Source organism: Phaethon aethereus (genome assembly GCF_964289735.1).
Source record: "Phaethon aethereus genome assembly, chromosome: 5".
Taxonomy (NCBI): Eukaryota; Metazoa; Chordata; class Aves; order Phaethontiformes; family Phaethontidae; genus Phaethon; species Phaethon aethereus.
Genome location: NC_138579.1, coordinates 59,820,380 through 59,837,524, shown reverse-complemented (window position 1 = coordinate 59,837,524; position 17,145 = coordinate 59,820,380). Strand labels below are relative to the sequence as shown.

General features: G+C 33.7%; 1 protein-coding gene across 4 annotated transcripts in view; it reads left to right on the top strand.

Annotated features, from left to right (window-relative positions):
* The window catches only part of SBF2 (SET binding factor 2), a gene marked incomplete at both ends in the record, with an annotated part of 278,020 nt that overhangs the window by 245,349 nt on the left and 15,526 nt on the right, over positions 1-17,145 (top strand). For all 4 annotated transcript variants that reach the window (XM_082000477.1, XM_082000476.1, XM_082000474.1 and 1 more), the window contains 5 exons: positions 2,711-2,895; positions 6,700-6,876; positions 9,828-9,929; positions 11,173-11,358; positions 16,848-16,974. In XM_082000477.1, the coding sequence (XP_081856603.1) occupies positions 2,711-2,895; positions 6,700-6,876; positions 9,828-9,929; positions 11,173-11,358; positions 16,848-16,974 (777 nt within the window). The remainder of the gene's footprint in view (positions 1-2,710; positions 2,896-6,699; positions 6,877-9,827; positions 9,930-11,172; positions 11,359-16,847; positions 16,975-17,145) is intronic.

Sequence of the window (17,145 nt, the reverse complement as noted above, 5' to 3'; positions counted from 1 at the left end):
GTGTCCTGAGAGCACATTCTTTTCTACCATCTCCATAACTACTACAATATTTTAATTCATGCTAAAGTTACATTGACAGAAAGCCTTGACTCTGTATTAACAAAATTTTGGTTTTTTACTTCAGTGTTGTGGTGCGGTTTTTGTTTTGGGGGGTTTTGAATGTATGATGCAGTTACAGTGATTAGTCACACACTTCACCATGTTATTCTTTAATAATGTTATTATCTAATATGGAGTAATAAGTGGAAAATTTTCTGTGTATTTCAAACAGCAAAAAAATAATTCTGCAAAAGAGCATTTAATAATCCTACTGCTTTAGTAAAATAGCTAAGAAATATTGTTACCTAGTCAATGAACTTTCTTTCCAAAAGTATTGTTAATGTTAGTGAACAGCGAAAATTTGATTTCTGCCCAATTAGAAAGTCGTAACAATATGATATGTGCCAAATAATGAAAGCTAGATACTGCTAACAAAAAAAAAAAAAAAGATACTAGGCAAAATTAGAATAGAAATATAGTTGTGTCTTTTAATCACTGTTATCTATCACGTAAACACATTCATCTGCATGTATTTGTAACTGGGTTTGTTGCTTTTGATGTGCTACAGGCACTAATGATGGCCTACATTTGTAAAATATTAGAAAGTGACGTGGTGTATTTTTGTATGTATCATCTATAGTGACAGTTGTCTGTGTTGGAGCTAGTGTTTTTTCATACCAAATGAACAAATTATTATTTATCTTATTAAATGCTTGCCGTGATTTCTGCTTGCTAAAGCTTTTATTATTTCATCTGTAGTGGTTCAGATGTGAACCAAAAGCTTATACTAAACATGCTACTTTACTATGTGAGGTTTTTTACAAAACTGGCTGTCCTTGCAGTGGAAACTGTTTAGAACTGTTACCAATTCATAAGTTCCTAGCCAGCCACTCTCAGTTACTCCTATTCGTTTGTTCACATCTAAGACTAGCAGACAGACAGACAGACAAGCCTAACTGTACAGACAAGTCCCTGTTCAGGATTACTGTACAGAATTATTCTTTAATAGAAACATAATCCTGCTTCTGAAAAATAGAATAAAATTGTTTTGTTGGTTGAGCTATCTCAGTGGAATTTTACTGTTATCTGCAGCTTTTTTTCTTCTACGCAAAAAATGTTAACTATGCATATTATTGGATTTTCCTGAAGGGGTTGAAGGGTTTTTTTGGTACTATAGTAACTAAATTTCTACTACTATATTCTGGTGCCTCTTTTGGATATCTTGCTTCACAGATTTATGGACAAGGGTCTCTTCTGATAATCTGATTTACTGCATATTGGGTTAAAGAATTCCATGCTGCCGTTGGAATGCCAAGTTTAGTATACTTTAAGGGATTTGATTTTCAAGTAGTGCTATTTATAGTCCGAACGTCAAGTACCTTTCACATACCTCACATTGGACACACAATAACAGTCTCACAAAATCATTGTTACTAACTAAGGCACAAGAAACAGAAAAATATTTACTGCTTATCTTTTCTCCTGCTAGTGCTAAACAGGCCTTGGCAATCTGGTTTATCACTACTTTACCTTATGTTGAAATCACAAAAGTTACTTAAGCATGATCACATCAGAGCATGTCTGTGTGCTGTAGGAATTTCCTCCTCTGGAAATGACAATATAGCTGCATCAGCAAGGCACAATATGCAAACTGAAAATGCTGTTGAGAGGCAGAGGTTATTAGGTTGGTACAATGCCATTCAGATATGGGTGTGCTGCTTTCAGATGCAAGTCCGTGCTTCCATGTCACACTGCACTGTTTGAAGCTCATATTGTTGCTGGCTCTGGGATTTCTGTACCATGCCCGTCTGCCAGAGTAATGGTGATCTTACTGCCAAATTAAACCTGTGAGACTGTGATCTTCTAGGCATCCTTCTCTCTACTCACACAACTGTACTGTAGTCAAATCTGCTAGAATACAGTTATGAAACACATGATAAAATAGTAAACTTCCTTAAATAAATTTTCATTTCTAATTGTCCATTAGACATGGACAATTAAAGAATAAAATTCATGGCATTCTGCATTTTAATCATGACATTTCAGGAGTAAATATGGGATATGTTGTCCTGAAATGTAATATTTGAATTGATCATCCTTATATATACTTTCATTATAATAAGATATGGTTGATACTATTACATTGTGTAGGATGAAAGGAACACACGAATTCTAGGTAACAGAGAATTTTAAGTGGTACTATTTCTGTTTTTGAAGAAGGTAATTATGTAATATTCTTACTAGATAGACTTCCAAAATAATGCGCCTTTGACAAGGAAATATATCAAATTTTTGTCCCTACTTTGGAAAAGAAAAACACTAGCAATTTCATTTCCATATACTTAAATGGACATTAATTACTTGCAAGTTGTCATTCATTTTATCATTCTATTACTGATAGCATAGCAACCATTTTCTTTACAATAGAAAGCACTGTGCAGAGTTTGATTGGTATCTTAGATTAAATGACAGTGCAGTAGGATGCTTTTGACACTTCTTGTTAAGAAAATACTTCTTTCCAGTATGCGCTGTTAATTATGCTCTATGAGGGATGTAAATGACATGTTTAAACACTCTACTTTCCAGATTATATTTTAGCATATGCCTTAATAATTATGATCTCCAGTGTCTCATGCAAAGAGATTTTAAAATATTTTTCATCTTTATGAAGGTGTATGGGCGAGTCTTCGTTCAAGCAACCGATTTATCAACACTCAGACTCCATTCATTGATGTTGGTGCAAGACTTGCAGGGAAAGATAACACCACTTCCTACAGTAGCAGCTCTTTTCTGCAAAGTCAGCTTTTGAGACGGCAAGCAGCCCTCTATATATTTGGAGAAAAATCTCAGTTACGGGTAATGGCAATTTTTTTTTTTTTTAATGTTAACATAGTTTTTATTTGGCTTGAGTTTAATAACCCTAATGTTTTTACAAAACAATAAATTTGTGCCAGGTGGATGGATAACTCTTCTAAAGGTGTAAAATCTTAGGAGGGTTGTTCCTATACGCAAAAAAAAACGATTAATGCAGTATAACTCAGTGCAGGATGGTGGGGTGAAAATCAAGCTCTGTGGTTATATAATACAACAAAGTTAACATAAATTAAAACATACCAAGCTATCTTAAAGAGCAGTTAAAGGTCAGGCTCAAACTCGTGGAAGTTCTGTGAGTAGAGCCCTATTTGTCACTTTTGGTCAGGTGCCGATGTGTACTAGAGCTAAGACATACAAAGATGGGTAACAGATGACTAGAGGAATGGCATAGCTTTTGTACAAGGTAAGAGCATTCAAACTGGGAAAGACATGGCTAGGAAGGAAATACACTGCTAGGCAACAGAGCATCCAGCAAAGCCTTCATATTCAGAAGTCACCATGTCTTTGCAGTCTCCACTGGGTCCCTGCACTGGCTTTGCAGGGAGCAAGGGCAGCAGAGTTTGGCCCTGTTCAGTGTAGCTGCTGGGATAAAGATGAATGATAGGACTGTAGGCAAATGGAGTGGGGCTGGTGTAGCAGCAGTGGGGCTCGCTGTCCCTTTTAGAGACTGTTAGAGCTATTCCAAGGGAAGTGCTGGAGTTCTGTGTCTGTAAGTTCATGCTTTCAGAGCCACACTTAATTACACCTAAATACATACTACTGTACTCTGATTCTGCTGACTATACATCTAATATTCAGCTGAGTCGTCATCTCAGTGATTTCTACTTTGGGAAACATGAAACAGACTTATTTGGTAACTTAAAGTGCAATTTTATTTTTCCTGATGTGTTGAAATATATTATGAAGCAAATGGAATGTTGTTAGTCAGGAAAGCAATTACCAGAGAAGAAAACCTTCATTACTGTTAACTGGGGAGCGTTAAACTCACATGAAGCCAAATAGATGTGAATAAGGCTACCCAAAAGACTGTCCATCCTGATTTGATTACACGAAGAGGATCATGATTTCTACAGTTTTTTACACCTTTTTGGATAGACTTTAATATTTTAGATGCAGTTGTTTAAGAAACAAGTATCCTCTACATCATTACTTTTTTTCAGAAAACATTTGCAGATTTATTTTTTTAAATCTCAGCATTCAGTGATTGAAAAATCAGTTGTTTTCTACTTTCTTATTCCAAATGCGAGCACACATAAACTATTATGTATTTTTAAAATACATATAACTTCCAAAAGCAGTTATTGGTAGTAGGAAAATATATCAGTATTCAATTCTTTCTGAAACTATATTATTTCAGGAGATGGAAGAGTCATGCTGTATCGGAATGATGAATCAAAATTCTTTGCAAATTTTTTCTATTGTGACTCTTCTTTGTAATTTCAAATGTTCTCTTATATCTTATTTGTATTTGCATTTATATTTTTTTCAATGATGGTTATATAACAGTTATTAGTTCTTACTCAATTTTTACTTTCTTTTATAATTGGTTTGCAAATACATTTTCCTTTTGGTTTCTCCATTACTCCTTGGTACACAAAGTACTCATTTTTAATTAGCTAGATTCCATTTGACATTCTGTCACTTTCTAAAACAATTACATAAGAAGTAAACATTATTATCGTTATTAGAACAAACTATTCTTTTGAACAGTAAGAAAACTTAATTTTCCTGCAAAAATTTTCAGTTGTATTGAATTGGCATTTTCATTTGCTTTTCTGGAGAATGTTCTTACCAAAGGTTTCAAACAGATCTCTTCATATCAATTTTTCATCTTGTTAAGTTTTCTTTCATAGCTGTGAGCCCCAGAAGGCTCTGGCAAAGGAGACACTGATGAAAAGGAATATAGAAAGAGTAATGCAAGAGAAACGATTACATAAAATTAAATTGCCATAATCCAGTAGTAACAATTACTCACATTTCTATTCGTTTGATTTTTTAATGAATGGTAAGTTAAGAGTTCAGTCATGCATCTTAAAGATATGTAGTAGAAACATCTTTAGTCTGCTGCTTTGAAGTGACCCTTTAGATCACTTGGGAAAAAAATTGAAGTCATTTAATGTATCAGCAGTCACAAACTAGGGCGGGGATAATATGTTAGTGCTATTATAGGTTAAAACATTTTTAATATATCATCATACAGTTGTGTATTATTATGCAGAGTATGAAAAGAACTGAATATTGGATGTACAAACAACAGGCATTGGACAAAATTAACGTGAAATAGTCTGAACTCCAGTAGGATGTATATAATTTGGAAATTGTTTAAAAATCAATACTTCAAGGAACCTTATATTATGCTGGATGATTTCCTTGCTGGTTTAGTTTACGGTTTTTCACTTTTTTTTTTTTTTCTTTAATAATACAATTTTGCAGAAGATGAGTCATCTCTGGGCATTTCTAAGGAAAAGTGTGTTGTGTTAGCAGACATAAGAATAAAATTACATAGTGATTAAGCAATTGTTTCAAGCCTGCTGTCATCAATTTGTATCTAGTATATAAGATCAATCAACTCAAATTTTTGTATAAAGAAATCTTGTTGATTTTTGATTGTGAATTATTTTCCCAGCTTTTGTTATCATCCTGCTAACTTGGAATTTACTGGCTTTGTAAAAGGCTTGGCACAGCATGCATTACTGGTGTTGATTCCTATAAAGACCTGCTTTATTCTGCAAAATATCACATCACATAAACTGATGATACAAACAGAAATGTATAACGTTTTAAGGAAATTGTGCTACTTTTTTAGAAACATTCTAAATTCTAAAAACAAGTTTGGTAGTTGAGCTGTTGAATTTATTGAACCATGCCAAAGTATTAGCAGAGCTAATTCTGGGCTTTCACTTTTTTACATTTTTGCTTGGCATCCTATGAAGCAGCTTACTGAAGATTATTTGCAATCTAAGTTTAATTCCCTGGAAGCGCAATTTCTGAAGAAAACTGAAAAAGTTTGCTGTGAAGATCTTAAGTGATGCTTCATACATGAGAATTTTTTTCCTAACAATGTTTTCCATATTATCCTTTTCATCATAGTTCTTTTTTTCAGTTAGCTAACTTGTTCTCTTAATTCAGTCCTCCTCTCTTACTGCTCATTTTCTAAATGCAGCAAGTAAAACAAAACATGAAGATTCTGCTAGGAAAGCCCCTTGGAAATTATATTAGGTATTCCCTGAATGCTGTTCTGTGTTGAACTAGGTACTTTAGACAAACGACTGTCTCAATGTGCAGTGACTGCTTAGATGAGTCAGCTAATTTGCAGTTGTGGGCGTTCTTTTTGGATTTGGGGTTCCTTTTTCTCTGCTTTATTGAACTAATAGAATTGGTCCTGCACTTTTGGTGTGTCATGCATACAGTTATTTTATTTTTTATTTATTTATTGTTAATTTGCTCTAAAAATTCTGAAGAAAGCACATTATGTTGTGTATAAAGAACTCAACAGATTTATCACGCAACTTCTTTTTTTTTACTGCTATTATTATAATTAAAGATATGAATGCTGTGCAATACATTGTGCTGTTAGGAGTAGTAGATGGGTACTTTATTATGGTACATTATGCAGGTGTTGTAAGGATTTTTACTATCCTGGGCAGGTGTTTAACTAAAAAGATTTTTAATTAGGAATTGAAAAATATAGCAATAAAGTAGGCAAGACTTTGAGATTTGATGAAACTGTCAGTGAAAAATATGCTTCCCTTTTAAATTACATCTGCTGTTGTCCTTTTCACACAGGGATTCAAACTTGATTTTGCTTTGAATTGTGAATTTGTTCCTGTTGAATTCAGTGACATCCGACAGACAAAGGCAAGCTTTAAAAAGCTGATGAGAGCTTGTGTTCCCAGCACTATTCCTACAGATTCTGAGGCAACATTCCTTAAAGCACTTGGGGAGTCAGAGTGGTTCCCACAGGTAATTTATATGACAGGTACTTCTAATAATCTATATGCAGTACTGCTTACACAAAATAAATTTCAGGCTCTTCTGACAGAGAGCTATTGTGTTCTAACCAGCTGTTCTTCTTTGTTCGTTGTAATTATTTTGCATGCTGACAATTCTGTCATTACATAAGCATTATTATTTTAATACAATAATAATATTTACAAATGTGGGAGGCAATTTTCATAACGTAATATATTGTTTATAGCATGGAACAAGTACACAAGTAGAGATGACCCTTTTTTTTTGCCTACTGATGGTCTTGGTTTTAACTGCTTTTTTTATTTTCTATGTTTTAAAATTAGAAAAAAGCACAGAACAATAAATGAGCCTTTTGATTTTAAAGCTGGTATTCTACACTTTGTATGTGTTCCCACACTGACTTTCCATATGCACAAGTATTTAACAAACAAGCTAGCATCCGTTATCTGTTGTGGGATATGGGGAAGTGTTTGCGGTGGAGAGGCAATTGTGTGTGTGTTAATCTGTTCTGTCTGAATCTGTTCCTTTGCTTCCCTATCCCATATTCCCCTACATAAAGATTAACCAAACAAAGGCAAGACTGGAAGTAACTGTGCAAGATTCAAACTAAAAAGGATGTGGGAGAGTTGGCTCTTTGTAAATCTAAAACCATTGTAATTATAGTGGATGTTTTTTAACAGTTGCATGTTATGTTTGGAATCCTCTGCTGAATAAATTCTTCTCAAATGCAGTTAATCATAGTAAACAGAGTAGACTCTTACACTGATTTCTTAAGACGGAAATACATGTGAGTAACACAGTAATTTCGGTAATTATGCATCAGAATATGTACTCCTGGTTGAAAGGTGCTACAGTGCAAGGAGTGGCTTAACTTCTTCCCTTGAGGTGTGATCACTCCTCAGAGAGCATAGGACCTGGTCATTGCTGTGTCTGGCCACCACGTTTTTCAGAAATGGGAAAAGTGGGAAGAGCATGAAGATTGGACTCCCTCACCATTGTGAACATTTTCAACCACAGAGTAGTTGAGCAGATTATAACATTGGAGTTACTCTTTTTTGGCATATTTGAGAGCAAAGGTAATAGTGTGTCGCTCTTTGTCCGGGACTAGATCATAATGTTGCACACTATCTGTGTGACATTTAAACCACATTTCTGTAGTTTAAATCATGTCATATTTGACTTATGTGATAAAGTTAATTTATGAGTGAGTTGACACATTTTCTACTATTCCTGTGAAAGGACATAGATCTGTCGTCTTGGAAATGTGTTTTTATTGTATTAAGCTTTCCTCTCCTGGGTAATAGAAGTTAGACAGTGTTGATTTTAACACTGTATAGGCTAAGTATTTCTTTATAAGGATGTGAATATATAAGAAGAAATTCAAAGTGCTTCCCTATCTTCTGAATACAAATTATAAAAATAGTATTTTGCGCTTTTTTTATATTGAATCTTTATAAGCAGTTTGCATATGATTTTCTTCATTAAGGATGGCAAAAAACATACTTTCTTCTATTCTACTGCCTAAGAAAGTATAGAACAATAAACAAATTGCTTGGTTTTAAAAGTGGTGCTCTTTTCAATATTTTCCGATTAAAAATTACAGGAAAATTAGTTTCTTTTCTAAGTAATGATTATGTCAATATTCAGAGGAGTTAAGTATTCTCCATCACAATTTCCATGGTAATATTCATAGGACTGGAGGTTTTTTTAAGAGGAAAAAATCAGACTGCCCTAAACAAGGATGAATTTTCTAGGGTTTAACTGTTGTTTTATGGATCTTTTTTCCACTTATTTTCTCCAATTTAATTTTGTTCTCCCTGAGTCACTTTCCTGTGCCTTTTGTACTGTCTGAACTTTTTTCCTTGCATATATGGTCTTAGATGTCTTGCCATTTTTGTTTGTTTATTTTCCTGTATTGCTTTGTTTCAGGCTTTCATCTTTCCTACTACTGCTATTGCTTGGATTGTATTCAGTGTTCTGCAAAGAGCAGGTTTTTTATATTGTAAAAACCTGAATTGCTTACATATTTTCTATTATGTTGTTTACCAAGAACGCTGTCATAGTATGACAAAAATGGTAGAAACATCATATAGATTTTCCTTTTAGTAATAACAATGTGAATTCTCATAGTAAGATAAAATTGCTCAGATTCACCTAAATTTTTTAACCTGCTTATACTTACCATGTTTGAATCAATCTCGTTCAAGTCAGTAACCCTTCCCAGAGAAATAACCTGCCTGCTCAAGGAATTTTAGTATCACTGTATAATGAATGTTACAATGTAATTAATTAATGTGTCCTTTTCCATATGTTTCAGCCAGTGTGCCCAAAAGCAAAATATAACACTGTTTAATCTATCTGAATTATTTCCAGATTATAGAAGTAGGATTTTTCTGTGTTTGTTTTTAGCTTTGTGGGTTTTTGTTTATGGTAATGTTATTGATATTGATATTATTATTGACAATCTTTTAATATTATTATAATATTAATATATAACTTTAATATAATACATTATTACTGTTATTATAACCCATTTTACATGGGTTCTCCCATCAAAGTACTTGGGACTTTATGGAATCTTAACATTTCACAGGAAATTATTTTAGTGTTAAGCCCGGGATGGAATTTCTCAACAATAAATCTGTCAACTGTGTTGTTCCCATTCTCTTTTTTATGACAGTTATTTTATTACAGTACTCATTGGTTTTAATAGTTTAAGTTCCTATCTTCAACTCTTTGTTTAGTTTGTTGTAGTTCAGATGAAAATCCTGAGATTGTTATATTTTACAGCTTCCTAATGTGTTGCTGCAATTAATTTCTCTGTGCTATATGTATATTTCAGAATACATATTTTAATATTAAATATGAAAAGGTTCTGTATTGATAACATCTAGAAATTTATCTTATATTTGAGTATGTTACTTACTTGTAATACTTTATAGCTTCACAGGATAATGCAGTTGGGTGTGATCATCTCTGAGCTCCTGGAAAATGGTTCTTCTGTTATGGTTTGTCTGGAAGACGGCTGGGATATTACTGCACAAGTAAGCTGCTATTAAAACCATGAAATAGTTAAATATATATTTAATATTATAATAAACATTAAGAAAAAACACCAGGTAATACTTATATACACAAGTGACTGATACTTTGGTAAAACTTTAATAAATTTGTCTTGTGGCAGCAAAGAAGAAACTAGAATGCATGAATCCTTGCATTCCTTTGCAATTTACACCATGAAAGGGTTCCTTAAGATTAATTTGTTCCAAAGGTCCTGATGGACTTAGAGTTTTAAGGCTTAGATATAAAATCTGCATTCCTGTAACTGACCATATGTAAGAATGAAACTGAAAGTTGCCACAACAGATCATTTATCTTTGTAAAAATAGTACACTTCAAACACAGGAGGGAAGGAGAGGAATTCTTTCTCTTGCCATTCACTTTCCATGCATGAAGCTAGGAGACCACGCACAGAAATCTAGAAAAATAGATTTGTGCCAAAGTGACTGTAACACCTGCTGCAAGGACAGATCATCCAAACAGATAACTTTGTGAAACAAACTATAAATTGGGTGAATGAAGACCTGCTGCCTCATTTAATGGGTGTATTGTGTCTATGTAGTTGCTTCATAATTCAGAAAATAAACACAGATATCAGTAATTCTAGTAGATAAAAACTTCATGGGCAGCCAGCATACTGATACCAGGGTAAACCCACAAAAGAATGTTAACATTATTGGAATCATTTTCAAACAATGAAGAATACAGAAGGGGACATGCATAGCTGGAAGTGAAAGAACTCTATGCTGCATTTTAAAGTCTCCTGAGATGCTGTCTATAAAAACAGGCTGAAGTTGGCTGGTAAGCAACATAGCATGGCAATGCTGTCTAAAGTCACCCTCAGGACCAATTCTTTAACGCTTTCTTTGCTGAGGTAGCTGATACTATTTTATAAATGTTTATTATCCTTTTTTTATTAATGAAAGTGGCTTTATTTCAAATGTAATTTGAATATGGTAATGACTTCAAAGTCTATAGCTGCTCAGGTTTGACATTTACAGATATTGTAAAGTCTTAATTTAATTGCAGCTTTATCATGTGAGATATTATTTGTTTTGTTTTATAAAAATACTTAATGTATGTGGTACAATACTTGTAATTGAGTTTATATGAAGGCTTTTGTTTCTTTGAAATTTAAACAGCTTATGGAATATTTATATTCATTGCCTAAAGTGTTCTTCTAACTTCTGCCACTCGTAACACAATACATCCTGTCTTGTGATCTAGGTAATATCTCTGGTGCAGTTACTCAGTGATCCCTTCTATAGAACACTTGAAGGCTTCCGAATGCTGGTGGAAAAAGAATGGCTCTCTTTCGGTCATAAATTCAGTCAACGTAGTAATCTGACTCTCAATTGTCAGGGTAGTGGATTTGCTCCTGTTTTCTTACAGTTCTTAGACTGTGTGCATCAGGTAAGTCAATCTCTATCTAATTTTAGTTTACAAGAGAAGACTAGTAACCTCCTTCTCTAGGTTTTATTAAAGTGAATGGATTTCACCTCAAGAAGAGATGGAATCATTGCTTAGAGGAGACGGACCCATTCACACAAAACAGACTAAGGGGGATGGTTGGCATTACGGATCTTTTAAGGTCATTTATGCACAGATTTCAAATAGAATTTTTTAAGCTTAAGACTGGCTTTTGGCAGTCTGGAATACCTTTTTTCAGAAGAAGAAATCAACTGATTTTTAGTACAGTGACTAGACAGTTTTTAACTCCTTGTGCTTGATGATGACCTTTGAAGAGGCCTTGTACTCCCATCAGTTCTGGAAACAAGCAGCTATCAACCGGGGGACCTGAGATGTTCTTGTTTTTGTATGTACTGCATGTTCAGAAGAAGATGAACACCAGCAGTTATGTCGTGTAGGAAGGAGTTAGGTTAAGAATATTACACTCATTTCAGGTTAATTCTAAAGTCTGTCTTTTTCTTCATGTCAAACCAGTAAGTAAGGCATTTAGCTTTGCAGTGTCTCTGTGTATGCAAACACAAGATAGGAGCTTGCATAGTTCCTGTTGTACATATGTCTGTCTTTTCCCACTTCTCTCATTTTTCTTGCTGAAAAAGCTGAAAAGACTCCTGGATATTAATAACCTTTGTTAAAATTTATGGATGACTGTGTCTCATGGAAGATGACTGTTAAAGCACCAGCCTTCTTACTGGTGCTTGAATACTTGCATGAAGTAGACTCTGAAAGAGAAGTCAGCGAGTAGATTTACTCTGCTACCTGAAGCAAAGTCCACAGATTAAATAACTTGCTAAACCAATGAAAAACAATCTTTAGATATGTACGGGACACTGATAATGAATGAGCTTATAAGAAGATGAGTAAAGACCTGCTGAAGAACATGTTGCAGAAAAGGAAAAGTTTGTTTGTATCCCAACATTAAACACCAACAGCCATCATTATTGCTGTCTTGCAAGTTAATAAATCATATACTTGGAATCTGGTTTGATTCCTATAGTCCTCATTAGAAAACCATAGTATTTGTCACATCTCCTGCTTCCTCCGTCTGTTTCCCAATGGCTGTGGTCCTCGGGTTAATTTTTATTTGAAATGGGGAGAAATTTTCTCTGAAGAGAATAAGTACTGCAAATTTCATGCAAACAAGTTTATCTGCCCAATTGTCACAGTAACTATTCCTTACAATACTGAAGGTTATTTCTCCTTTTCTGAAGTAGAAAAAATAAATTCTTGGTTGCAATGGCTACAACAGGACAGAATGGCCATGTCTTCCAATACTGAAACTCATCCCTGCTGTATAGCTGCAGGGACCTCAGCACTTCAGTCTGTTTGTCTGCTCCTTTTGCTCTGAATTACTTGCTAACCTAGACATAGTCTACATCCTGTTTCTGACCCTGGAAACATTTTGCTCCAGTTTTATTGTAATAAATCTTACAAATTTGGCATAAAGAAAAGCAAGGAAATGATCCACGCATATCTGTATGGTATTTTTTCTTAAGTCCAGAGATCACACAAACTTTGGAAACAAATGGGTTATTCAGAACAAAGATAAAAATTAAATTCAAGGATTTTGGTTTATTGTCATAAAATGATGAAATTTTTTATTGTCATTAAAAAAATGTTTTCTTCATGGTAAAATTCTTGGGTTTTCTTTTAGTTACGTTTAACAAAATCTGCAGTTTTAAGAACATGGAATAATGGGTTATAATCATCCTGGCTTTAAAAGTAGGATGAAATGTAAAGTGGGATAAATCCCTACTGTTAACAACTGTCAGGTATGATTTTGCCTCAAGCTGCAAGGTGCCTAAAATATTCCTACTATACATCTGAATGTGTCAAGGAAATAGAAGCACCTTGCCTTTGTAATTCATGTCAGATAGCAGCTTTGATGCATGTCACTAGGTATCTAAATCTATCTTTAAGAGTCCATATAAAACATAGAAGTTAATAACAGATACATTTTACAGAAAGATCTGTATTTTCTGGTTTTTCATCTTCAGCTGTGTCTACATGCCCTGACTGCAGCTATATCAGCAGAAAGATTACCTCTCGCAGGCCATCTGGAGCTATTCATCACTTCTCCTCTAGTGGAGATACCAGCCTTCCAGTTTCTTAGCTAAGGGATTCATGTGAACCTGCCTGCCTTTTCCAGTCAAAATGGTAGAAAAAAATTGGTACAAAAGACCAATTATTTTGGTGGGTGTGGATTTAGAAGCAGTTCAGCAGGTCAATCTGAAGGAGTCAGTGACTTCTCACAAGGAAAGATAGGGCTGTGTAGGGGTTATAATCTTTCCAGCCAGTGTTACCTTCAGCCAAGAAAGGACACGGGAACACAGCTTTACTGCATAATCAGTGTAATATAGATAATATAGATTTGTCTGCTATTAGAAAAAAATCTTCAAGCTAAATTACTTAGAATCGTATTTAGAATGCAACTCCGAGTAAGTTTTCTAGAAATAGACTTAGGAATATTAGTCTTTTAATTCATGATGGCATAGTATCGACTTAACCAAATTCTAACAATGTGGTTGTAAACTCTAGGGAAATTACTTTTGAAGTCAAACTAATGGTTGAAGTTTCATAGGAATTTAATAATGAAAAATAAATTTACTTAACATTTACTGAACATTTCTGTTAAGTTTCATTGGTTTCTGTGCAACTTGTTAGACAGCTACAGAATCCAACTAGACTGCAATTTGACCCTGAGGTGTAATATATTATGATCAGTTTTTAAAAGTTGCCCATTCGCTGGAAGGAAACAGTTGGTCCTTTCAAAATATTTTTAACCATTGTCGTCTCAACATACTAGGTGCAGTAAGAAAGTCACCATAGAGACAGTATGTGCATTAAACTTAAGATACAGAGAAAACAAATGAAGCAGTGATTCCTAAATTAGAACTGCATCATCTTATAAAAAGTCATTGTTTATGCCAATATCTCCAGGTGTCAGCTGAATTATTAATGCAAAATCATTCTTTCACAATAGCAGCATCTGGAAGATACTCTCTGCTTCTAAGAAGACTGAGTTTACGATGTCAGTGCAGGAAGCTTTTCTTAGTTTTCTAATATATCTATTTGGTAGTTTATTAAATATAATTAAAATGGAGTGACTTTCTAGAACTGACTTCTTTTAACCTCAGTAAGGAGCTCTGTTACAGCACCCTGTGTAAGAGGAGGTGGGTGTGCCACTTCCATGGTCGATGGATTCAGTTATTCCAGTGTTTGCAGGAGTAGCCTCTTAGTGATTATTAGCGCAGGACATTTTGGAGTGCAATGTTTCCTATTTAAATTAAGTAAATATTGCTATATAATGGGATTACAAATGAAAATTTATTGGAAAACTGAGGAAGGCTGGTAAAAGTGTAAGATTATTAAATACATTTAGGAGATATTTTAAGTTAATTGGGAACATAGCGATTAGAAAAAGAATGCTAAAAAGTATGCTAAAAAAGAGTTTCTCTAATCATAATATTAGAAACACCTATCAGTTTACTCAGGCTTTAAATGTTCATATATTATGGAGATTAAGCACTTTCAAAGATGATGCAGTTGTAATTTTCAAAGATACCCTGTCCCTGTAGACTTCTCTTTCTAGGTTGTATGTGTTGAAATTGTAAAGTGTAAAACACTGCTTCTAATTTACATGTAAATTTTTAGTATATCCCTTAAAATCAAGGAATTAACTGCAATGGCACCAAAGAGTTATCAGAGAGAAACCAGCTATATTAAACCTCAACCTAAGTGATTACGTTGCCTACAGTAACAAAAATCTCTCTTTTATGTTTATTTTTAATTGCTTAAATGGATACAAGCATTTTCTTCTATGTTAAATTTCTAAGTTATCAGTTCTGATGTTGGAGCTGTATTTAATCAGGAGCTTTTTTCCCTCATAGCTCAGCCATGTTTCAGATTTTGCAAACTGCACCACAGCTAAACAAGTCATCAATAACGGTAGTCACCTCACCTAGCTGTGGCATTTTTCCCATCTCCAAGTATGCTGAAATCAGTCACAGCCATTAAAACACAGACAATAACTACAATATTCACCTTTATCAAAGAAATTTTTTAGATGATTGTTGTTTTCACTTAAAAAGTTAATTAGATTATTATAACTCCTAGTTACTTGTAATTCCATAAATCTCAGAAATAGGATCACTCACAGCACTTAGATCTATGGCAGGATTTTAGTAGCAGCTTATTCTTGTAACTCTTCAAATGGATTAAGGTAGTTATTGGACCATAAGTAGAAAACAGGACCCTGTGTAAGTCATGTCAAAGAGCAGAAGATAGCTTTTTCTTCTTACAATACGTTAAAGAAAACTTTCCCTAACCAAGGTGGAAAATGTGTACTAAACTACTTATATATGTGTGTATCTGTGTCTAAATGTACACACATATGCAGAGCTTTTTCGATTTCAGCTCAAAAGTACATTATGTCATTTTTGAACAGAATTTGTGTACTCTGATTATATTTTAATCTAATATATGCCAGGAAAAATATTTTATTTTTTATAAGGAGAACTAAAAAGTTACTTTATGAAGTTATAGAAGTTTATTATAGAAAAATTTTTGCTTAGCTTTATTCTTACAAAACAGTGCAGGAATGTAATCATTTGTATCAGGGCTGAAGTAGGGATAAAGTAAGTTTGGGTATACTGAGATACTTTAAAGTATTTTAGCATTTTAAATGCCTAGCCACAAGCTAGTACTGAGATATGCTAATAACAAATTGTCTGCCTGAAATGCTGTGTATGTGCTTATAGGTCCTTTCAGGGGATTTTCCTGTCACCGTTGTACATCCGGTAGATAACCTTTCATTGCTAAACACGTATTTGTTTTCTTTGTTTATCTGGTTGGGGTTTTTTTTCAACTGGCACGTGTGAAAATGTAAACACCAAGGAGCTTCAAGTAGTTTCCATAAATACTAAAAAAACCCATTTCTCTCTTGAGGAACTGGTAAGTACAAATTAGAGAGAAAAGATGGCATGGGAAAACGAAAGTGGTGGGAATGCAAAAGACATGGGAAGATTGCAGAACTAAAGGTATTTTACAAGTTTGGTGTGAAGCTAGACAAAGCACAGTGGGACATATTTTAAATGTGAAATTCAATTCCTTTTTTGATTGCAAACTATTTATTTCCATTGTAACTGGGAATTTTCAGTCAATTACTGTGCTTAATTCGGAAAATAAAGATCACAATTCATAAACTTATTTGATGAGTATATTTTACATTTGAAATTAACACATTAAATTTTTTTAATCAGCTTTAAATTATTTTTTAAAAAATGTAGAAGGATTTGTGTACACAGAGAAGACAGTTGCCTATGGATGTAGCATTCATAGGGGAATTATTTTGCTGTAATATTTCACATTATTATTTATTACATATATATTTGTATTAGATATCAATAGCCTCTTTTCTTCCTTTTTTTTTTTAGGTTCATAACCAATACCCAACAGAGTTTGAGTTCAATCAATATTATCTGAAGTTTCTGGCTTTTCATCACATATCAAATCGATTTAAAACATTTCTTCTGGATTCAGACTATGAAAGATTAGAACATGGTATGTGTGATGCTTGTTTATTGCATATTGATTTTGTAGTTCTTAATATTTTTCTCATCAATATTTGGTCTACAGAAATTTGCCTAATTTGAGATGTTCCAGTACTTGCATGGTGATGATGTAATAAATTCTATTTCAAGAATATAAAGGAAAATGGAGGTGAAGAACATG